Source organism: Macaca thibetana, chromosome 12, assembly GCF_024542745.1.
Source record: "Macaca thibetana thibetana isolate TM-01 chromosome 12, ASM2454274v1, whole genome shotgun sequence".
Taxonomy (NCBI): Eukaryota; Metazoa; Chordata; class Mammalia; order Primates; family Cercopithecidae; genus Macaca; species Macaca thibetana.
This window is the reverse complement of record NC_065589.1, coordinates 51,412,628-51,437,591: the sequence shown is the minus strand read 5'-3', so window position 1 is coordinate 51,437,591 and position 24,964 is coordinate 51,412,628. Positions and strand designations below refer to the sequence as shown.

At 38.8% G+C, this 24,964-nt stretch overlaps 1 protein-coding gene across 5 annotated transcripts in view; it reads left to right on the top strand.

Moving 5' to 3' along the window:
* MYO1B (myosin IB) overlaps positions 1–24,964 on the top strand; it is a 182,253-nt gene that overhangs the window by 131,314 nt on the left and 25,975 nt on the right. For all 5 annotated transcript variants that reach the window (XM_050751697.1, XM_050751695.1, XM_050751696.1 and 2 more), the window contains exons 14-22: positions 8,101–8,205; positions 9,921–9,983; positions 12,449–12,649; positions 13,788–14,014; positions 16,845–17,045; positions 18,672–18,765; positions 19,636–19,785; positions 22,977–23,045; positions 24,748–24,834. In XM_050751697.1, the coding sequence (XP_050607654.1) occupies positions 8,101–8,205; positions 9,921–9,983; positions 12,449–12,649; positions 13,788–14,014; positions 16,845–17,045; positions 18,672–18,765; positions 19,636–19,785; positions 22,977–23,045; positions 24,748–24,834 (1,197 nt within the window). The remainder of the gene's footprint in view (positions 1–8,100; positions 8,206–9,920; positions 9,984–12,448; positions 12,650–13,787; positions 14,015–16,844; positions 17,046–18,671; positions 18,766–19,635; positions 19,786–22,976; positions 23,046–24,747; positions 24,835–24,964) is intronic.

Genomic DNA, 24,964 nt, shown 5'->3' with positions numbered 1-24,964 from the left:
TAAAGCTCTGAGGTGATTCCAGTGTGCACTCAAGGTTGAGATCAAATGCTCTATTAGACAGAAATCTCTGGAGTAAACTGCAAATTCCAAGCATGTGGTGTTCGTGCTGCTTGGCCACTGTATGGAACACCCTTGTAAAACAATAGGCCTCACCTACTGTTCATCTGGGCGCGGTGGCTCACACCTGGAATCCCAGCACTTTGGGACGCCAGCGCAGTGAAACCCTGTCTCTACTAAAAATACAAAATTAGCTGGGCGTGGTGGCTTGTGCCTGTAGTCCCAGCTACTTGGGAGGCTGAGGCAGGAAAATCGCTTGAACCTGGGAGGCGGTTTTCACTCCATTTAAACAGAACTTTCAGCCAAGGCCAAATCCAATCAGTTATATGTCTATAGCAAATCTTTTAATAGCCATCAAATTATAAAAAGTTAACTTTCCTTCTCCATGCAGTAAATACTTTTTCTTTTTTTCCCCCCAGTTCCTTGAGAGAATCAAGATTCGTTTTTCATTATATTTAATTGTTCCCTCCATTTTCCTTTCTAAGGCCTCTCAGATTAATCTTCAGTTTTGATTTTTAATAACTTTTTTAAAATAAATAAATTTATTTGTGGGGAGGTTAGATTAGAGGTTTGGTTGGTGATTTTTAGGTACTTTCACCTGCTTTTTAATACAGAGTTACAGAAGTTTTTTTTCTTCATTTAATAAATTATTCACATACATTCCCAGATGACAGTCTATATTTTCCTGGATTCTCAGTGATGTTAGAACACATGGAGACATCAGGAAGCTCAGAGTATTAGGAAACCAAGAAAATTAAGAACTTAAAAGTACCGCAAGTTGAAGTACAAGGGGTCAGACAGAGTATGGAAGAAGACTCAGATCCACATCAAGGCAAAAATGAAAATTTCTGTGATATTTTCCACCCACGTGAAAAGAAACTGCTGGAGTATAAATAACATTTATTTTTTTCTTTGTTCTGTTGTTCTTCAGTTGACTGTAGGAATTAAGAGTTCTGCCTTTTAGAATACCCTGGGCATCTCTTTAAAAACTGGACAGTAAAGAGAGAGACTTTTTTTAAAAAAATGCATCTAATTGTCCCATGGCCCCACAGTTCCCATGAAAATGCCTTTTTTAGCTGAGCTGGTGGAAACCTTTCATTCCCTGTGGTCTGTCTCTAAACGGAAGAGGGAAACTGATGCACTAAACCATGGGTTGATGACACATGGATTTGACTGCAAAACATTCCAGTACCAGCTGGAAGTGCTGCCTGGCTGGCCACATGTGATCCGATGTCAATCTGGAAAACAGATCAGTGGAACAATGATACCAAAAATAAGGTGAAGTGAATTAAAATTCATAGAGGAAAAAAAATCTAGCTGTACACCCTGGTAGAACAGAAGACCAACTTCCCAAAGGAAGAAAATTATAATGCAAATACTCCAATTCCACACATTTATGTTTGGACATTCTTATAACTGAAAAGACCGTCTGTGATTTCTGAGCAATATTTATAGCATATCCATAAAAGAACTGCTATTCTTTTTTTTAAAAAAAAGATGCTAAGTTAAAAAGTAAGTTGAGCAATCTACATTGATTTCAGCTCGTTTTCTACATACTTATCTGACAGGTATTAAAACTGGCAGATATTTTACTAGGAAAATCTGATTGGTCATTAGTGTTCTGTAGACCAAAGCAGGCAGTAGTAGCTGATTATTTCACCTTTCATTCAGTGGAGCTAGTTTAACACAGGCAAAGTGCTAATTACTTTCAATTATGGACTCCTTATTTATCTTGCCCTCATAAACCTCACTGAAAGGGACCCATATATGGTAAGAGTATGATAGGCTAGATGCAATGATTATTTCAAATAAAAAAATCTAATACATGGGCAGCAGTCATTGTTGCCTGGTAGGTTCACCTCATGATTATAAGATTTGTTTTCTAAATTGTTTTTGAAAGAAATTCTGACTGTGGTCAGCACCTTCTACTCTAGTTTCTTGCCTTCATTTGGTCCTTCTTATGCTAGAAAGCTTATAATTGAAGAGGAAGGAAACAATTTAAAGTAGATTTAGAAAGGAAAGTGATGACAACTGCTGTGATTTGTAAAAGAAAGAAAGAAAGATGGATGGATGGATCGATAGATCAAACTGTGTGAATAGCCAGCAATCCCTGAATTCCAGAGCTGGGCACCCATCCCCATGTGTCAGTCTCGTGAATCAAAGTCTTATAGTGTATCTTTTATAGATATGCTGTAAATATTTCTCAGAAATCACAGACCATCTTTTCAGTTATAAGAATGCCCAAACTGGCCGGGTGCGGTGGCTCAAGCCTGTAATCCCAGCACTTTGAGAGGCCGAGACGGGCGGATCACGAGGTCAGGAGATCGAGACCATCCTGGCTAACACGGTGAAACCCCGTCTCTACTAAAAAATACAAAAAACTAGCCAGGCGAGGTGGCGGGCGCCTGTAGTCCTAGCTACTCGGGAGGCTGAGGCAGGAGAATGGCGTAAACCCGGGAGGCGGAGCTTGCAGTGAGCTGAGATCTGGCCACTGCACTCCAGCCTGGGCGACAGAGCTAGACTCCGTCTCAGAAAAAAAAAAAAAAAAAAAAAAAAAAAAAAAAAGCCCAGGCCGGGCGCGGTGGCTCAAGCCTGTAATCCCAGCACTTTGGGAGGCCGAGACGGGCAGATCACGAGGTCAGGAGATCGAGAGACGATCCCGGCTAACACGGTGAAACCCCGTCTCTACTAAAAAATACAAAAAAATAGCCGGGCGAGGTGGCGGGCGCCTGTAGTCCCAGCTACTCGGGAGGCTGAGGCAGGAGAATGGCGTGAACCCGGGAGGCGGAGCTTGCAGTGAGCTGAGATCCGGCCACTGCACTCCAGCCTGGGTGACAGAGCAAGACTCCGTCTCAAAAAAAAAAAAAAAAAAAAAAAAGCCCAAACTTGGCATGGTGGCTCACTCATAATCCCAGCACTTTGGGAGGCCAAGGCAGGCAGATCACAAGGTCAGGAGTTCAAGACTAGCCTGACCAACATGGAGAAACCCCATCTTTACAAAAAATACAATTAGCCGGGCATGGTGGCACGCTCCTGTAGTCCCAGCTACTTGGGAGGCTGAGGCAGGAGAATCACTTGAACCTGGGAGATGGAGGTTGCAGTGAGCCAAGATCATGCCACTGCACTCCAGCCTGGGCAACAGCGAGACTCTATCAAAAAAAAAAAAAAAATTCAAACTTAAATGTGTGGAATAATTGGAATATTTGGATTATAATTTTCTTCCTTTGTGAAGTAGGACTTCTGTTCTATCTAATAATATGTGTGTATTTCTTCCAGGTATAAAAAGCTGTTAGATGAAATTTTAAGATATTTAAGAAGAGCACTATAACGTCGTTTTTCTTAAAATTTGTTGTTTTTTAGTATATACCTGGAAGAAAAAATGTTAAGGGAAATTTTCTAAACCTTTAGCTAGTCATTCAATTTTGTAAATGTCTAAAAAGGAGACTATTTCATATTAAATGGTTTTCTCATATATTTTGAGGATTTTTTAATACATTCTAAGAAAAGCAGTTCTTGTTTTGGAGCCTATTTCTTGACACTGAGATATTTAAAAATGGACTGTGGTTAAGTGCATTATATTTTCCTGTAGGAACAGCATTATAATCATAAGCTGTCAAAGGCTTTAACACCAAATAAATCTTTGCAAGGACCAGCAGCATATTTTGTAACAATAATATAGCTCAACTTCCCTAAAATAGTGATACACACTCAAAATCCTATAACTTTTATTAAAGGTATTGACTCATTTATTATGCAGGAGACTTACTGGATGTAAAAATATAGAAACCCCCAAGCCAGCATGTTATATTCAAAATCTGACCTCAAATGAAAGTGCTGAACTATAAGAAACACTAATATGTAATTAACAGTATTTTTTTTGCTCAGATAAATCATGGTCTTTGTGTTTGGACTACTCACTGTTTCTAATACGTTATATTCACCCGCAGACTCCTTCCCATTTCTGTGTCCCAAATACAGAGGGACAGAGCTGCCCCTTCTATTTACTGTCTTCCTTTCAATATTTATTGTTTTTAAAGAGCCTAAGAGTTTTAAAAATATCTGTCTTCCTTAAAGAGTATAAAATATCACCAGCCTCCTGTGTTGCTAAGGAGAATATACAAAGTGGCTAGTATTTTTGATACATCTTAAATAATTTATATTGGAGAGTTTATGATTGATACTTGTGAGTATAAACGAGTTATGAACCGACTGGGAATATGATTTCCTGGGTTTTGTTTTTTTGTTGTTGTTGTTTGTTTGTTTTGATGTTGAAAGGATGAACTCAAAGTCTAGAATTCTTAAAAGAAGCCCCAGCGTTTAAAATTTGGTTATATTATATACTTCTAAACAAAGTAAGTGCTCACTATCCCAATCTATAGTTGGTAACTATAGCGTGAAATAGCAGAGAACAGACACCTTGCTGTTTTGCCTTTGTTCTCTGAAGCAGCCTCAGCTTCATTTAGGGAGGTTATGTAATGGAAAGCCCAGAAGGTACTTGTTTGAAGATGTTTCTAAGTTTTAGTTTTATTCCTTAGTCTTCAGAGATAAATGTGGGTAAGACAGTAGAGAAAAATTGCATGCTTGGAGCATGGGTGGAAAACTGGAGAGAGGAGATGAGTCATTCCTGGGGCAAGTTCCTGCCCACTTCCTCTTCTGGAGGCTTTGATTCATGAGCCTGACACATGGGAGAGGGCCTGGCTCAGGGATTGCTGGCTGTTCACACAGTTCTTGACAAACCAAAAAAGTCTGTGAATATAAAGTTGCTTTGGGGCCTTCATATTCATCTGGTGGTTTCTAGTGTCAGTTTCGCTATTTTATGAAGGAGAGGGGGCCCAGGTTGAAAACCAGGTATTAATTTAATACTCGTATTAATGGAGAAATGTGTTAGACATATACAAGTTGGAGTTCTATGAACTGCTACCAGGCTATTCATTAATTTTCTGCAGATTATTGATTATTCCTTAAATTTTTGCAAGTTTTTAATCATATGTGAAGTCCCATTTTCCTCCACATTTGAACAGTGCCATCAACTTCAGCTTAGATCACAAGAGAGGTGTGTGTCTTTAGCCTTCACTTTGAACAGTAATGGTCATCTGGGTGACCCATGATGTGATGTGTTTTGGAGACTTTGGAGGTGTGTTTGCAATAGATGCTGATTTCTGTGAGGAAGTAAGTTAATTTCTACATCGGTGATTGTGCTATTCTATTTTTGTTCGGGTTTTTTTTTCGCGGGGGCGGGGGGTGTTTTTTTAGCTCTAGGGTAAGGTCAGACAGGCAAGTTTTTGTTATTAGGGCATCTCCAGGAGAATACTCTCTCCTTGTTGGTTTTTGAAAAGGAGCCTCAGCACAGTACTACACAGGGATGTGTCACTGGGGTGGGAAAGGGGAATTACTTTTGGATCTTGATGGGTCTCTTCCCTGTTTGGCGATCCACCAACCACCGCTGCCCCTGACTCTTTGGGTGGATGTGGACCTTGGATACATGTCATACATGTTTTCTTTTTCCTGATAATTTATAATTAGAAGCATTGGATTTTGAAGGCTTAAAGCTTCAGGCAAGTTACATGATTTATCATTATTTCGGTCAAACCATTTTTATCCTGAAGAACTCTCCCCTAGCAAACCACAGTTCAGACACCACAGGAAGGTATTGTGGGTCCTGTCTTTTGAATTGACTGGATATGGGTCATGATCCAAAGTTTTACACCCATCAAAAATACAGCCTGAATGGTAAAAGCCATCATTTGTAACCATGAATAACTGTCAATACGTGCTCACTTTTAGAAGTTTATTGCTAATTGAGAACTGACTGCATTTTGTGTAATTTGTCCCTTTTTGCACCAGAATGCAGTAAGTATGACCTGTTTGCAGTGCTGGTCTGTTGCATGCTCCTGTGTTAATAGCTTCTCTAGCTGTGTGAGTTTTGCAGTAAGTGGTTGTTGAATAACCGTGTGGATATAAAATACAGAATCTATACAGGAGTTTTTAAAGGTTATGGGCAAATTTAATTTAGTTGTAATTTAATCCTTAAATTGTTTTGTAATTGTGAAGCTTTGCCTCTGGTTTCTAATCTGCTTGTGTGTGTTTCATAGTCCTGTTTTAGAAGTGTACTTTGAGCTGTTCATAGCCACACAATGTGTCTGAGGACACTAGTGCTTTCCTTTCCTTCTCATTATTTGCTGTTTGATGATTTAGCATAATTGGGTTGAAATAGCTCCATGGGCACAGACTTGCCAAATAACAGATTTGCTCCATGAGACTGTTGTCTAAAAAATCAAAGATCTGCTCTTATTAATTTTTTACTTATTATGTTATTAATATTTTACTTTTACTTATAGGTTTTATTTATAGTTGCATCATATAGGGACATACTTTAGCAAAGGAATTGAGACTTTATGATATATGGAATGCCTTTATGCTGAGTAAATAATAATAAGGCATCTATACTAGACCAACTTCAGTTTCTAATTGAAATTGTTAACTCTGTGAATTTGAGCACAGGGTTTTTAAAAATTTGTGTGAAAATGAGGACTGAGAAGTACCCTTTGTATCTGACTATATTTGTCAAAAGTGTTGAAAATAAATGTTTGCCCTTTAGTAAGACCCTTCAAGACATAAAACAAACAAACTTTCATCCTTGACTAAGTTTAGCATTAACAAGATAAGTCACTGATAGTATATTCACATGTGTTATTTATGACTTCGAGTTTAAAATTTCCTCTGATCACTGCATCACTGGTGATTAGAAATTCCTAGCTGACTTCCAGGAAAGAATGTAGTTAGATGCTGTAGCATAAGTATCATTTTTAAGTTTTCCTAAGTAGGACCAAAATTGATTTTTAAAGATCAACTTTCAGAAGACTCTGTGACTTTTTCACTTCTATCATATGTGGAGGGATTTGAAGGCCGGTGGCTGTGCCTGTTCACAAGGAGCAGTGAGCTTTGGCCACACCATTACATGTGGGCTCTCCTTGCTCATTAGACCAGGACTGGCCACCACTGTGGGAGAAGAGTCCATTTTACCAATGGTGGAGACATACTATCACTTGCTCCCACTGCCACCATCTTTGGGCAGTAAAGAAAAATAGAGGTGAAAACAACAAGTTTTAGTGTCAGATCTACTTCTTCCTGGATGATGTGGTTCTTGATAAATTTATTCATTTGGTGCCCTCAGGATGTACAGCAATACATTAAGCCCTGCAGATTGTTCAGAAATGATTTAGACATAAAGCTTCTGTCAGTGAAATCATAAGAGATTAATATGAAGGAGAGGCTGCTGAGACTTGTAAGAGTGATCAGGGGTGTGGGCCTTCTACAGAGAGGGATTGTTTCTTGTCAGGGAGATGTTTTAATCTTTGGGTCTCCATTTGGAAGGAACTTCATTTGTTCATTCACTCAGCCAGTACATATTGAGAACTTGCTAGGTGTGAGGTGCTATGTAAGGAGTAGGAATACAGTGAACAAGAGAGCATGGTCAGCCCTCGCCCGTAAGAGTGTACAGGCTAGTGAGGCAGATGTATGTGAAGTTATCTGTACATGTGTACAGTTACACATACATGTTCATATAACATGATCTATAAAAAGGGTTAGGATGTAAGAGTCAGAGTGAGGGATCTGTCTCTGGATGGGGACAGTAAGAGGTCAGTTCAGGAGGACTTCCTTAAGCTCTAAAGTTTCACCTGAGAATGGAAGATTCAGAACTTGGTGACAGATTGTGGAGCTCACTGTGTCTTTGCTGATCTTTCAGCAAAGGAAGTGAGATTGTTTCTAGCTTCTCTGTTTGGGGTGCTTCTCTGTCAACTAAAAATCTTCATCCTTCAAATATTGCATCATTTGTGTGTACTTCATTCATCACTTACTCATGACCCACTCCTCAAGTACCTGCAGTGGGCAAGCGTCTGTCCTAGGAGCCGTGTGCTGGGCTGCAGTTAAATCTGAGAGATCATGCGTGGCATTTCTCATGGATTGAGATGTCTGAGTGTCATTGTTTTGGGAGAGCTAGTGGCATGGTTTCTAAGGCTTTTTTTCATTTTCTCCATACAGGACAACAGCTTTGAGCAGTTCATTATTAATTATTGTAATGAAAAGCTGCAACAAATCTTCATTGAACTTACACTTAAAGAAGAGCAGGAGGAGTATATACGGGAGGTAATGTTGAAATGCTTTTTTAAAGTGTTGGTCCTTTTTTACTCATAATATAAATTCTAATTCAGAAAATAGCCTAAACAAGAAGCCATATTCAAAAGGCTACAAACTGTATGATTCCATCTGTCACTCTAGAAGAGGCAAAGCTATAGAGACTGATTGCCTATAGAAAGCTATAGAGTCAGGGGTTGCCAGGAGATAGGAGTCGTGAGAGGGTTGTGGCTGCAAAGAGACAGCACGAGGGAATTTTGGGGACGGATTATGGTGGTGGTTACTTGACATTACACATTTGCCAAAACTTAGAGAACTGTATACCCAAAAAAGTCAGTATCACTGTAAGTAGATTTGAAAATATTTTGAGACTTTTTTCAATATCAAAAAGTATTGAGTATTCAAATTTATAGTAAAAATAGGTAATAGTTATTGAGCGCTTACTACATAGCAGGTATTAAGTGCTATGTATGGATTGTCTCATTTAATGTAATCTTAAAATAACCAGAAGTAGTGTTTGCAGAGTCTTTTCATCATTAATTTAAAAATATATATTTGCTTTTCATCCTATTATTTTTAAAAATAGCCAGTCTTTTTCCAGGTATAAAATTAGTTATTTCAAAAAATAAAAGGGAGGAATTGTTATGTTTATATTTTTATTTCCTTTTTTGTTTATTTGCCTTAATATTTTAGTAATGGTATTACCTGTTTTCCTTTATTTTCTTAGTATCATTTAAAGCCATTAAGGACACTGAATTCTCTTTTATCTTTCTTTCCATATAGATTTTTCTAATGTGATTGTTATCGCCAGTGACTTAGTAAAACAACCCATTTACTCGAAAGCTAAATCATAAATATTTCATCTTTATTTTTTAGAGTACTCATTATGCTTCAGAAATGTTTTATACTTGTCTGGCACCTTTTGGTAACATAAATATTCTAAAAGCACGATTCATTCTTTTCCTGTCTTCTCATCATGAAGAGAATGCCCAAACTTTGATGGGTAACTTAAAACAGTTTGTGCAGATCATTTAAAACACTTCTAAGAATATATAGAAAGATTCCTAGCTTGCTTTATGAATAGAAGACAAATAAATGTTTACATTTATAGACAGAATGTAAGTAGACACAGATTACATTTGGCTTTACGGATTTGGCTTTGTAGCCAGTGTTAGAACCAGTGGATAGGTTTTCATGTCTTTCCTTATGTTGAAAATACTTTGTGGTAGCGCTGGCCTTTTTTTAGCACTTGAAAGAGTTAACTTCCCTAAAACACAAGACTGACTCTAAAATTAATTTTTTTCCTTATGATTACAGATTCAGAACAGAAGAATCTAGGCCTTAAATTCTTGGGATCAAGTTCTAACTTATTTCCTTATAAACATTGTAAACATACACAAAGTAATATTGACCCAAGGGCCTGTTGAGTAAATATTTGGCCCAGGGCCAGTGAAGTGCATGGGAAATTGCTGCAGATGGGAGAGTGGAATGGAAGGCAGTCTCAGAACAGGTCAAGGGTGTTTGCTTCAATCAGATTATGTCAGTGGTAGGCAGCTGCATTGAGAAAGTTTTGGGAACTGCCTGTGACATTTGCAGTACCCATTCTGTAAAGAAAATAAATTCAGAGAGGAAGGGAAATATGATAAGATGGGCAAAGTCTGCTTTATGGATGGTAGTGTCGTGGCTTCATCTTGTGTCATTGGATTTTGTTCTGTTTTGTCTTTTAGGATATAGAATGGACTCACATTGACTACTTCAATAATGCTATCATTTGTGACCTAATAGAAAATGTGAGTACTTAGGTACAGTTTTCTAAAGAATATTTTAGTACTATAATTCACCCTTACAAACGTTCTCAGTGCCTCAGTGTTAAGCATTAGTATTTTCACTGTTATACACACACACATACACACACACACACACACACATATATGTTAAGGAACTGCAGAGTTCTAGAGATTTTATTGTAGCCCTAAGAGATCATACACAGTTCTTGAACACATACATAGACAGCTGGGTGTTTTGATACTTAGCCAGGATCCCCTGTGGCCATATCACAACACCCGTTTATGACCTTCAGACACCAGGCCTTAAAGGTACCAGCCTTTCTTGTATGGTTGGATTCCAGGTCTATTCCATGGCTCCTGGGCGTGTGAGTACTGATCAGAGTAGGCTCTGAGCAGCCATCAGTTTTTTGCCAAATCATAATATTCATTTCATTCCCAAAGCTCTGATGACCTCTTAACATACTATTCAGCAGGTATTATATTAAGTTTAAGAGACATAAAGGGACGACCCCTGGAGCTGCGTTAAGTGGGACCCCAGAAGTGGCTCTAGTACAGCTGTAGCATTGATTCAGGTCATACATGCAGAGGGCATTGCATGTGTGACTGCAGGTGGCCAGGGACCTGGAATTTTTCAGGTGACCCAAGTATGTGCGTATGCAAAAAGGCTTAAAGTGTGAAAAATTATTGGATAATTTCGAGTAAGCTTTCTGCGTCCAAGATTTTTGTTTTTAGATCATATTCTGTAGTTTATTATAAATGAATTAAATGTAGGAAGACTGGTTTGGTGTGTGGAAAACAGGAAACTAATTTATGCTTGGGATTACTAATACCTGATTTTGAATAAGTAATTTGAAACAGTGTATAAGCTTTATTGTCCTGCAGTAAGCAAGACCAGTTTAGTGAGGTGAGTGCTGTGTTTAAGGAATACGATCACGTGCTCTGAATGAATATCAAATCATTTTCTACTCATCTTTTACAAAGCTTTTTGGGAAATATGTAATTAGCCAGTATTTTTTTCCTCAGTATTCAGCACATTCCTAAAAGTTGTTTCTCTGATTAAATTGAACATAAAAGCAATATTCTAAGGCGTCACTATTTTTCAATAAGAAATAAACTGTGTTTCAGAAAATCTGAACAATGTTGAATGAGAACACTAATATTCCATGTAAGCAGTTCAGATCTCTGATTTTGGCTCTGAAAAGTGAATTTCCTAAAAATTTTCCTGGTACATTTTGTGAAGGAGGTAATTTGCTATGGGAATCTTAAGTTTCAGATTTCTGGTTAGTATGTTTTCCTTGATAAATATAACCTTGCATTTAATTATTCTCTTTTAAGAAGGGGAGAAAAAGAACAGTGGTAATACACTTAATTTAAGTAGATTATCTCAGCCAAAAATTCCCTTGCAATATGATTGAAGAAGCTCATGTTCACATAGGAACCTGGGTATATAAAGGAAATGTTTCCTTCCAGCATCATTAAACAATAATGTTTGTTCTGGGGGGATGTTATGAACACACTTGATTCCTGAGAGTCCACACTTCCCCAGGGTTTTGTGTGGAATGAATAAATGCTGGTCAGAGGATGTCGTGGCCTTGTGAGCAGAAGGGGAGAGGAACCAGAGGACTTTGCCTGGGTGGAAGTAGGTGGGGTTGATGGTCAGTGGAGTGGATTGTTTTTGGAATTAAGACTTATGACCCCATAGGGGCAGTCCATGGAGCAGCAGTCTTTATTTAGCAAAGTAGAAGCTTCCTGACTTCTGGTTCAGTTTAGGGCTGACTACTCTTGGAATAAAAATGACCACAGGGTCTAGATATGCAACAAAGAAATTTTCACCTATGTTTAACATCCATTTAGAAATTCCACATGAATTTCTAAAATCTAAATCTATATGAAACAGATATTCTTGAAATCAGCTTGATTGCAGTGATTGTTAAAAGCAGCATCTCAAATCACAGCATTTTTTTCTAGAAAATTAACTTTATTTTGAACACATGAACAATTTGGAAACACAGAAAACGAGTTTCCTTCTTAGGAGTGAATCAAATAATGGCCTTAGAAGACTGTGCTTTGTGATTTGAGACATGTTATAGAGGCTGTATTGTCACATTCATTTCTGCTTTTTGGTTTGTTTTTGAATCTTTGAGATCCAACTTGTTTTTCTAAGAGTATACATTTCAGTCATCATCAGGCTAAGGTGTCTGAGGCAACTCCCAGGTACTGTTGTGCGGGGAGAGAGAGACCAAGAAGACACACTCTTCCCAACCACACCACCATAAACACACCTGGGATCCTTCAGGAAAGAGCTGATTCCTGAGGCTTTTGTTACTGTTTTGATTCTCTGCTTTTTGTTATAACTGAACAGACTTTTCTTGTGACTAAGTTGATTGTGTTTGATGGTGTCATTAGGAATAATTATTAAAACAATACAGTGAGGAAGGAAGGAAACTTTTTTATTTCCTTTTTCCCAGAACACAAATGGGATCCTGGCCATGCTGGATGAGGAGTGCCTCAGACCTGGCACAGTCACTGATGAGACCTTCTTAGAAAAGCTGAACCAAGTATGTGCCACCCACCAGCACTTTGAGAGCAGGATGAGCAAGTGCTCTCGGTTCCTCAACGACACGTCTCTGCCTCACAGCTGCTTCAGGATCCAGCATTATGCTGGAAAGGTATGGGGGAGCTGTGAGCACCCAGTCAGGCCTGCCAAGTTACCCCTGCAAGGAGGCTGTGCCTCAGAGACGGGCGTTCGAAACCCCATTAACTTGTGAGGACAAATTGAGCTGCGCTAAAGTGGTTGAATCAATAAATATTCAATAGAAATAGAATCTGGACCATGATGACTAAAATCTTATTGATATGGAAAACCGAAAGCAAAGCTAATGGACTTAATGAAGAGTCTAAATATATTTTTTGAATCAAACTCTTAAGCTATTCTATATAACATATCTATTAACACTATTGAAGGAGACTTGCCAGTACAAATTAGGAGTCAGTAAAGACTTAAGGCTTTAAAAACACAAGCCATTTAACAAAAATAATGAATTCTTTGAGATTTTGAAATGACATTAGGGAAAATATTTACTTTTTTTAAAAAGTACTTATTTATTTGGTTAATATTTGGGGGAATTAATTTTATGCCATCTAATATATAAAGACAACCCTAAAAACAATCTTAACTGATTAATCTTTAGAATCCTGAAAGATTATTGATTAGAGCTAATACTTCCTTTTTCATAAAATTGCAAACTTCAAAGGGGAAAAAATGCTTGATTATACATTTGTAAAAATTCAGTTTATAGTACCTGAATTATCTTTAATTTCAGAATGTTAGAACTTGGTACCTTATGTTTTTATTAGCCTATATTATTAAAAGATAATTTCTGATCAGTTTTTCTTCTGCTTCAGGATATTTATGAAAATGTTAGTATTGTTTCTGTTTTGCCCCATCTACTTTTAAACAGACCAGAATTGGCATATGAGAACTAAAAAATAAAAGTAAAACCCCAGAATATTTTCAGACTCCTAAAAAAATGCAAAATCCTTTGAAAATGTTATGATAACATTTTTGGAGTTTATTCTTGCAAATCCTGAATGGTAATAGAATTTATTTTGATCTTGTCTGTGATTTAGACAGATGGAATTTAAACTTGGAGGCGAACTCAGTATGAGAGTGTGACTAACGTGTCAGGGATTTTTTGATGGTGAAGGAAGAGGCTGCAGTGTAGATAGTCTTGGAGTATTTTTAATAGTTGTTTGACATTATAGCATGCAATGTGCCTGTCATTGAGTTCCATGTGCTGCTTATAGGTGCTGTACCAGGTGGAAGGATTTGTTGACAAAAACAACGACCTTCTCTATCGAGACCTGTCCCAAGCCATGTGGAAGGCCAGCCATGCCCTCATCAAGTCTTTGTTCCCCGAAGGGAATCCCGCCAAGATCAACCTGAAAAGGCCTCCTACAGCAGGCTCACAGTTCAAGGCATCTGTGGCCACTCTGATGAAGAACCTACAGACCAAGAACCCAAACTATATTAGGTATTTCCGGCACATAAAACTTTCACAGTTCAAATGTGAGAGCACCCCGAAGGAATATCATTTTTCCCTTTGTTTCAATCTGAGTGTAGCCCAAGCAGAGAGTAACTAAAGTACTTACAGATTAAATAATACCTTATCTGGGATTGGCTTAAAAAATGCTCCACTATCCTTTCCCCTAAAATAAGAAAGTAAAAAACTAAAGTGTGGTGGAGAAGATAGTAGATACTTAATGAAGCTCAGTGGTTGACACCTAGGTGTTTTCAACTTTCTGTATGTTTATTTTTTTTTTTTAATGGCAAGTTAACAAAATGTAAGTCTTTTTTCTGGTCAGTGTTTTGCAGAAAACTTGTTGGCTTCGTTTGGGATTCTTGTTATTTTAGCTTAGAGCACAGCATTGAAGCAAGGCTTTAGTTACAACTCTGGCACTTCTTAGGAGACATGCACTGTTTTCTTCCCTGTGAGAGGTGTAGGCCTAGAGAAAGTAATGATTCCTAAAGCAATCTGAATTTTTTTCAAGGCAGTAGAAAGAACTTCTTAAAAGGGGCTGGGCGTGGTGGCTCACACCTCTAATCCCAACACTTTGGGAGGCGGAGTCGGGTGGATCACCTTAGGTCACGAGCTCGAGACTAGCCTGGCCAGCATGGCAAAACCCTGTCTCTACTAAAAATATAAAAAATTAGCCGGGCATGGTGGCGGGAACCTATAATCCCAGCTTCTTGGGAGGCTGAGGCAGAAGAATCGCTTGGACCCAGGAGGCAGAGTTTGCCGTGAGCCGAGGTTGCGCCACTGCACTCCAGCCTGGGCGACAGAGCAAGGCTACGTCTCAAAAAAAAAAAAAAAAAAAAAAAATTCTAGGCTCTTCTCTTTTTCTGCTTCTAGGGCATCTTAGACAAAACTCTCTAGATTTAGTGAAGACCAGCTAGGATTAGAGTTTGCTATGTGTGTATTTGGTGAGCTAGATAATAGAAGGAATGTGTCTGGTGGGTCAGATTTCACAGAGCACACCCATACCCACAAATACCTTCTATAGTTGTCTTTGAAAATGCAGTTATGAGGAAACTAGAGTGAAGAATATTTTTGTGTTTAGTTTGTGTGCCTGATATTTATATTCACAGAAATGTAAGTAGACAAAACCCTCTGGTTTGATTGCCGTCGGATTAGAACATATGTTGGAGAGGATCCTAGTTTCAAAAAAAATCCAAGAAATTTTCTGTGATGAATTGCTTTTGTGATTCTCAATTGAATGAATTTTTTTTGCATCTTAAATATATTTTATTGAGGTATCATTTATGTGAAGTGATATGCACAGTTCTGAAGTGAACAGTTTAATTTTTTTTTTAACCATTCTATATACTTTAGTGACCACCACCCAGGTTAAGACGTAAAACATTTCCATTACCTCAGAAAGCTTCTTCATTCCCCTCCTTTTTTAAATTTTTACAATTTTTCTAAGAAATCTTAATTAATAAACCCCAAGGTTGTGAATATATTATTGTATATTTCCTTCTAGAAGCTTTGTAGTTTCAGATTTCATATTTAGGTATGTTTCCCCCCAGTGTAGATATCCTGTTGCACTAACACCATGTTGAAAAGAGAACAGTCTCCTTTTCCCATTGATTTGCTTTGTGGCCTTTATTGATAATCAGTTGAATGTATATATAGGGGTCTGAACTTACTAGGCTGTTCCATTTATCTATTTGTCCGTCTTTCTTTAAGCCAGAGAGTAGACATTATTTTTATAAATGGTAAAAGAGAAAGCATAGTAACACTGATGCCCAACAACCTAAGATGTAGTTGTCCACGTAAGTGTGTAATTTCACAGTTGTAGTTAGGCAGCCATAATCATGAATGTTTAAGTATTAGTTAGGACACAGGGATTGCTACAGTATGATCCAACGCTAACAATGATTTAAGCAAGACTGATGTTTATTTCTTAAGTAACTTCTAAGTATGAGGACTCCAGAGCTGACAGGGCAGCTCCTTCTGTTTGGTGGCTCTGCCGTTTCCTGGACGTGTTCCTCGTCTGCATGGTCAAAGATGGCTGTCCACCACGTCAACATTTGCAGCCAGCAGTAAGCTGGAGGAGACCAAGGGGAGAGCCCATCCCTTCTTTTAAGAACACTGACTGGAGGCTGCAGATATTACTTCCCCTCTGATCCTAGCGGCCAGAAGTTGCTCACCTGGCCACACCTACTTGCAAAGGAGGTTGGAAAATAAAGCTTTTCCCTGGACAGCAAAGTGCCCTGTTAAGAAAGGAGAGCAGATATAGGGAGGAAACAGTGTTTTTAATCTTTTTATTGAGGTATAATACATATACATTAAAGTGCATGGATCTTAACTGTACAGCTTCTTGAAGTTTTACAGATGTATGTGCTTGTGTTACCCCATCCAGACCAAGTGGTAAAACATTCCCATCAGTTCAGAAGGTTCCCTTGTGTCCCTTGCATGTCGATCCCCCACTGCTACCTCTCCCCAGAGGTAACAGCAGTACTGATTTTTAACCATGGGTTAGTTTTGCTTGAACTTGATATAAATGGAATCATAACTACAGCATGTACTCTTGTGTTGGACTTTCACTCAATGAAGTGTCAGTGATACTCATCCACGTTATTGCATTTATTAGTGTGTTCTTTTTAAAATTACTGTGCCTGCAGTATTTATTTTTAGGTTGTTGTAAAATGATTTAAAATAATTTCAAAAGTAATGACTGGGTTTCTTAAGAATAACAATTGTTTTGCTATGAAACAGTTATATATAATACTTTATTAAAACATAGACAATTGTATCCATAAGAGGCAGTTTGTAACCTAAAATCTTTGTAATCTTTAAGGTGTATCAAACCGAATGATAAAAAAGCAGCACACATCTTCACCGAGGCTCTAGTGTGTCATCAGATCAGGTACCTGGGGCTTTTGGAGAACGTCCGAGTGCGGAGGGCAGGCTACGCCTTCAGGCAGGCCTATGAACCTTGCCTAGAAAGATACAAAATGCTTTGTAAACAGACATGGCCTCATTGGAAAGGACCAGCCAGGTAAGAAATTCAGTGACCATATTTAATAATGAATGTTTTAAGTAGTCAAATAATATGGGGTTTTTTTCCACATAAAATTCATAAAACAGAATTTTATGAAAAACTGGGTGTAACCTCTGTTTTGGACCTTCTTCCATTAGGATACCATTTTGTGCTAAGGTCAAAACAAGACTTATCAAATCCACATTTGGGACTTGTGTGGCAATAACATTAATTTTTAGAATATTTCCAAGGTAGGTTCGTAGGAGGTGATTTGTAATTTGATACATTTATATTTGTGTAGAATCATAGAAGGGTAGAATTAGAGACAGGTTGGATTACCACTTGTCACTTTTCCCATGAAAAATTTGGCTGCAGAAAGAGTCAGTGGGTGGGTGAAGGTCCCTCTCTGCCTAGATCTGTACCAGTTAATCGATAGACAATACAAGCAGGTAGGATTCACAGTGTCAGTGTTACTGCTGGGAAAGCTAGATTAGAGAATTTAGCTTGGACCTGGTGCCATACAGCTTTCAGCTGGTCTGACCTGAATTGCATTTACTCATCCAGTCCCAGACAGAGTGCTGGACACCGCAGGCCCAGTGGTGCATCCCCATGTCCTGCAAGCTCTCCCCGGGCAGAGAGAACTGTGTACTGACGGGCAGCTGCTGCAGGAGAGAAATGGAGCCTTGCTTGTTCAGTGACCTTCCTTCTGCTCTCACCAATCAGAGAGGCTGCTCCTCTGCAGGCTGAAGAAGCTTGCCCCTGAATACTGCTGGACGGCTGACATGCCTGTTCCATGGGCATGGGCAGGATATGGGCGATTTTCATTTAACGATATTGGTATTGCCTACACATTCTCAGTGCACCTGGCCTTTCCAGGAACATCAGCACTCTTAGGACACTTACCTTGTATTATAAGAAGATCTAGAAACTACAGATGTATGGTGTGGTCTCTGATGCCTAATTTAATACCCTAATTTAATGTAGGATCTGGGTACTGTTTCAGTTCCCATTGCTAATTTCCAGAGTATTATGGTAAACAGGTACCATAATACAGAACATGTATTCACTCGCTGCCTGGCATCTAGTCCTCAGGTGGGTGGAGTGAGGTTTAGTTCTAAAGACTGATGTTGAAACCAGGGTCAAGGATGGAGAGGTCAGGGCCAAGTCCAGTTCTTGCTCCCATGGGGTAAAGCCCACGTTTCTTAGTGTCCCATTGGTCTGGAACTGTCTCTTGGACTCTGCTTGTATTCTCAGGGGCAGAAACAATGTTTAAAATATTTTCAGGAATTAACTGAGTGAGTTTAAAATAGATCTGAGTTTCTTGCACACCCTCCTGGCCCAGGTTGGTACATCGTTATACGTATGTTTGATACAAGTATTGCCTCTACTAATGAAATCAAGAAATTGGCTTTAATACCACATTTTCTTAGAATACATAGTTCTGAACCCAAATTTACTTTTTCGGTGTTTACTGGACTTGGTTTAATTTGTGGAAAATTCTTTGATAGAAGGATGATTACTGAAAGAGCAGTCACACTTGGAAATGAAGCTATCTTTTATACCACTGAGAACCTGATAACCGTGGTAGAAGATAAAACTTTTTGTAACTCAGAAAACTCATTGTTTTTATTTTTATTTTTTTAGGTCTGGTGTGGAGGTCCTATTTAATGAATTAGAGATTCCCGTGGAAGAATACTCCTTTGGTAGATCAAAGATTTTCATCCGAAACCCAAGAACAGTATGTAACCAAAACCTTTGCATTCTAAACTTAAGTTGGAATCATATAGGAAAGTTCTTAAAATATGTTTAACTTTATAACATTATATGAGAGGCTACCATGAATGTCACAAAACACATGTGTGTTTATCTACAAATAACCAAGAGGCATGGACAGATAAGGGGTAGTGGAAGAATGTGTACTTTTTATGAACCATCAAAGTCTTTGCTCTGACAGAGTTTACAACACTTAAGAAATCACAAAGAAACTGTTAGGACAACAGTACAACGTTCATAGCAACTGCAGGTAAATTCAGTCTGTATTTGTAATACCTGAATTATACGTTAATTTTAAGAACTACAGCCCTATTATTTAGAGACACAGGAAAGCACTAAAATGAAAAAAATGTTTTAAGTAAAAAAATACTTTTCACATTCTACCTCATAGAACCCCAAGGAAATCTTTTTGTCAATGAATAGATGAGTGTGAAGTATAATGAGTATAGCAGGTGACTGGTAATTTGGAAACGTTGAGATTTTGGAAAGTGTTTAATTCATTTAAGAGAGAATTTTCCAGCATCTGCCTTCCATTAGTAATTTGCATCCTCATAGACTGTGTGAAGGTAAACTTAAGCTCAATTCAGCCCCTCTCTGATTTGTCATAAATTCTGAATCACTGGAATAAAAATTGTAAGTCTTTCATGAATTCATCAAAATAATTTTCTCACGGACCATTATCCATATCACGTATAATGAATATGGTTATTCAATTCTTTTTTTCAATGTAATTGACTCCAACATGATGGCATTTTTGTCTCTTGAAAATTCCTTTCGGTGTGTGCTGTGAGGTTTCAGAGGATTTTTAATAAGACCATCTATCATTTCTTATTAGTTATTCAAATTAGAAGACCTGAGGAAGCAACGCCTGGAGGACTTGGCCAGTCTCATTCAGAAGATCTACCGGGGGTGGAAATGCCGCACACACTTCCTGCTAATGAAAAAAAGCCAAATTGTGATTGCCGCCTGGTATAGGAGATATGCGGTAAGAGTCTCAGTCATTTTAAATCAGTAATAACAATGCTCATTTGCCAACATTTATTATGCACTTTTATGTATGTGATTTTTACACACTTAATTCTCCCGACAACCTCATGAGATAATGGATGTTCTTAATGGTTCTTTTTTTTAAAGATGAGAAAACTAAGACACTAAGCTGTTAAGTAATTTGCCCACAGCCACATAGCTGTAAGTGATAGAGCTGGGATTTTAATCCAAGACAGTATTAGAGCTCAAGTTCATTGTACCACACTGCCTTTCACTGATCTAGCTGTATTTGGTTGGAAATACATTTTTAATTTGGTCATCAGATTGGAAGAGACAATGTCCTTTAAACTTTTGATTTGGTTGGGCTAGTTTTTCAAAGTAATTGGCTATTCTTTATTGTAGCAGCTTTGAAAGTGGCTTTAATTCCTGAAAGCTAATGTCATGTTTTTGTAGATTTCTGGTGTTGGTTAAAGGATTGCGTTCTCTTTAGTCCTTAGGTATCTGGCTCTGTTAACTATAGGGGAAAGATTCAATAATAAATAGTGTTTACCTAATTAATATGAAGTTTCTTTTTGGCATTTCCTTCCTCAATTGATTGTAGAGGTTTTGTTGAAGGCATACCGCAGGTTTGAGAGAAGCCTGAATGTTTGCCTCAAGGTTAATTGAAACTTGGGCTGTGTTCTCACAAAATGAATTAGATTTGCACTCACATCTCCCTTCTCATATTCTTCCTCTTTTTCAGCCATAAAGAGACTTTGCTATAGGACTGTATATAATCGAGATATAATTTACGCTGACCTGTTCTCACATAATACATTTTGGTTTATTATTTCCAAGTTTTACAAATTAATGAGGTACTTAAGTGATTAAGCTAAAGAAAATCAGCTTGAGAGTATCTTTACAATGGCTCATGCTAGTTAAGATTATAACCAGCAGTATAAGTCTTAAAATATGAATCTGCCCAGCCATGTGAATGATAGAGTCATTCATATGCATTCTGCAAAGGCACTTTGGACTGTTGTCACCCAGCCTGGTGGCCGTGGAGTCTCCTCTGTACACATAGTAGCATCCTTAACTCTGCTGCAGATTCATAATGCTCTGTTTTCTGTTTGGCTGAGAAAGGGAGGACCAACAAGTAAGCAGTCCTCAAGGAGCCCTTTTTATAATTTCTTATTTTGAGGTCATTAAGAAAAGTTTACAAGTGTGCTGGATTCATCTGTCTTGAATTCTACAAATATTTTTAAAACATGTTAGCAAGGTGGACAAAACAACCTAATTCCTGACTTCCTAAAGCTTATATCTAGTGAAAGACAATATGCATTTAAGCAAACAAATAATCAGAACAATTATAGACTGTTGTAAGTGCTAGGAAGGAAACAGAGAACTGAGATAAAGAATAATGGGGAGGCGGGATGTGACCTAAGAGTGGTCAAGGAGAAACTTCTGGGAGGGGCCATTTGATCAGAAGGATGAGAAAGAACAGGCAATACCAAGAACTAGGAAGATCAAGTATTATTTGTACCTTTTCTCCCAATATAAATCTTTAATATCACCAGATTTTAAAATGTCACTATGTATCATTAGTTCATGATGTCAGGAGTTATAAGCAATATTAGTTTGTAGAATGAAAACTAAGAATAGCCCCAGTTTTAGAGAATGCATTAACTTTGCTCTAGTGTTACATCTCTTTCAAAATTTGAACTACATACCTCAACCAGTTCACTGCATGTTACTCAAGCCAGTGATTAAACTCATTATTTTCCGTCAACCAGATAAAAGATTTCTTGAATGCTTCTTTTTAGTTGCTGGTTACTTTTAAGTTATTCCATATTTTGTGATATTTCATGTTTCCTAGAGATGAATTTTCAAGTGAGATGTAGTTATTTTCAAGACATTTATGAATTAAAAAAAAAAAACCACAGAGGTTACCAAATGGATGTCAGAGTGATGGTCAGATACCATAGCTGTAGGTTGTTCATACATCTGTGGAATATTACTCTGGGAAGAATCCTAGAGATTTTCCATCTCCTCATTTAACAGCTGGGGAAACTGAGGCTCAGAGAAGGTGAGTGCCTTGTCTGAGGTCCCAGGATCCTCTTGGATTTTCTCCCTGGCATCCTTTTTTTGTTCCTCTGCCCATCTATTGATACCATCACCCATTACCTCTGATTTTCCAAGACAAAGCCTGGAAGCCTGGGAAGGCATCTCCCACCTCAGAGAATGGGGGCTGAGCCATCTAGCACTTCTAACATGAAGGATTCATAATATGACGATAGTACTTTGAAATGCTGTGAATTTTCATCAGGGATGTCCATGTTTCCGTGTATATTCCAAAGTGAATACTGTAAAAGCTCACTTTTCTAGGGAGTATTCCAGCAGCCTCCACTCCAAGGCATCAGCCCTGGAAGTAAGAAAGGCCTCTGGGCATTGAGCTTGTTGAGCCAGATCTGGGAGCCTCACTAGGTCTTCTTTGACCTTCCCCACCTGGAAGTAAGCTCTGCTGCCTCTGAGCCTGCCTCTTGTGCTGCCTGTGCTGCGTCTCTCCCAGGATACTGTTTATCCTTTATACTGTTGACTTGTGTCCACTTCAAGTCCTTGAGGGCAGGGATGGAGTCAGATGCACATTTATATCCTCATGGTTCTATTAAAAGGCTTTATGCATAGTGGAGGCTCAATATAGAAATATTTAGTTGATTGATAGCAGTTTACTTAAATTTTTAGCTGATTTTCCAGCTTGAGGCAGAGTAAAAGTAGCAAACCTAAAAGAAACTAGGGAGGTTTAGAGGTGAGTCCAGTAAGTAGCATGGTGAGAAATGATGCCAAGAAGAGAGAACACTCAAAAGCAGATGCAGAACTCAGTGAGTTTTCATTCAATATGCATTTACTGAGGATCTGCCATGTGTGGAACCCTGTATCATAACAGCATGAGACGAAGAAAGTAATGATAATAATGTGGTGTCCTGAGTCATTTAGGAATTATTTTATTCAGCATCCTTAAGGCATACTTTGGATTAACTGTAATAATATTGGATTGTTTAATATTTTGGTTTCTTTATGTATTGGTTTCCAGAAGGAGTATGGATAATTAAGAGTCAGTTAGACGAAGTGAGCAAATACCCTTTCTCAGTCCTTGTGTGCGTTACAGATATGTAACTACAACTGCCAATATCTTCCCCTTTTATCCTACAGCAACAAAAGAGGTACCAGCAGACAAAGAGTTCCGCCTTAGTAATTCAGTCTTATATCCGGGGTTGGAAGGTGAGTTTAAAAGAAGTATGCTTTATTTATTTGGGGTTTTCTGGTTTTTCACAAAGGATAATGTCTTTAGGCCCACCCTGCAGGGGAGGGCTCCTCTGTCTCCCGCCTTGCCTATAAACAGTCAGATGGAAAGAATAAATATTATGGGCCAAACAGGGACCCTGGTGACCATGTCTTGGCCACTTCCTTCTAACCAGCTTTCTTTTTAAGCGCTTTGTTCTCTAAACAGGAAGTCCTTGAAGTAATACCCGTACATGATTTCAATATCCCTTTGCCCCATGTTTTTGAGAAAAGCTGTAGTACAGAAGGCTGTCTCACAGCCATTGCTTTCATACTCAGAACCCCTACCCCAGTGACTTCCATAACTGTCCAGTAACCATCTTGCAGGCTTGCCATCACGACTGAAAGATCCTGAGATCTGGCTGGGACTAGCGGTGGGGACATGGGGGAGCTGTCACAGTGGACAGCCTGGTTCCAGGTCCTTCCTGCCAAGGCTTGGTTCAAGGGTCAATGAACTATGGGCCCCAGGCCAAGGGTCAATGAACTACAGGCCACAGGCCAAATCTAGCCTGCTGCCTGTCATACAACCTGCAAGCTGAGAATGGTTTTTATATTTTTAAACCGTTGTTTTTAAAAAAGGAAAAGATGATGATTTCATGACATACGAAAAGTCTATGGAATACAGATTTCAGTGTACATAAATAAAGTTTTATTGGAACACAGCCACATTCATTTATTTCACAGATTGGCTGGCTGCTCTAGCACTACAGTGGTAGAGTCAAGTCGTAGCAATAGACTGTGTGACCTTCAGAGCCAAAAGCACTTTACAGAAAAAGTTTACGGATCCCTCATCTAGGTCAACGATACTTCAGAGCATGTTCTGACCCTCTTCCTGTGAGGAGATTTTGTGGCATGGTCTGAATCCAGAGGGGTAGTGCCCAGGCCTGGAGCCCTTTCAGAGGGTAGCCCCTTGGTGCCGAGTCCAGCAACACTGACTGACCTTGCCAAGGCCCTCGACAACTTAAGGGCTTAGTAGTTGTCCCACGGCAAATGGCAAAACACAAATCTGAACATGTAGAGTAAGTGAAATTGCTGCCTGCAGCTTCTTCCTTGGCCTCATGACTGGATCCTGGGGCCCCGTTTGTAGGCTAGGGACCTTAGAGGAAGGACCCAAAGTCCACCTTCAAACCAGGTGTCCTCCTGGCCCCCATACAATCAGTTTCCAGCAACTAATGGAAAGAAACCGCTGGTTTGGGATCAATTAGATTATTTTGGTTTTGCAGTTTTAAAAATCTCTTGAATAAGAAGGACAGCTACAGTTACATTCCAGGCAATAATAAGGAAAGAGATACAGTGGCCTTCAGAGGATCATTGGAATCCTCTGGCCACCTTCTGAGAAATATTTCATCCCACAGATGTGTGCCAGCTTATGGTGCTGTAGTCAGATTTCTCCTATTGTGTATCAGGGTATAGGAGGCTGCTGTTCCAATCAAGTGGAAACCACACTGTCATGCTTGATGATGTCTTCATTGTCCACCTTCTCGTAGTCAGTTTGGGGCTAGTCACCTTCGCCTTCTTTAACCTGTGATTTTTCACAATATCGTGGGTGTTAGGACAATGATCTCTTCAGGTTTTTTTTTTCAAGTCACTGTCAATTCCATTTTTTTAAACGTTCTCTCTTTTGGGTGATTCTGCCCTTTAGGCTCGAAAAATTCTGCGGGAACTGAAGCATCAAAAGCGCTGTAAGGAAGCAGTCACGACCATTGCTGCATATTGGCATGGGACCCAGGTAGGCCAGAGACCCCAAGGAAGGTGGTGGGTCAGCAGTAATGTCATGTGGAACCATGAACCCTCGGCTTCAGGGGCAGAAAATGTTTCACTGGCTTGAGCTACTGAGCACGTGTTTGCCTCTTGCTCTT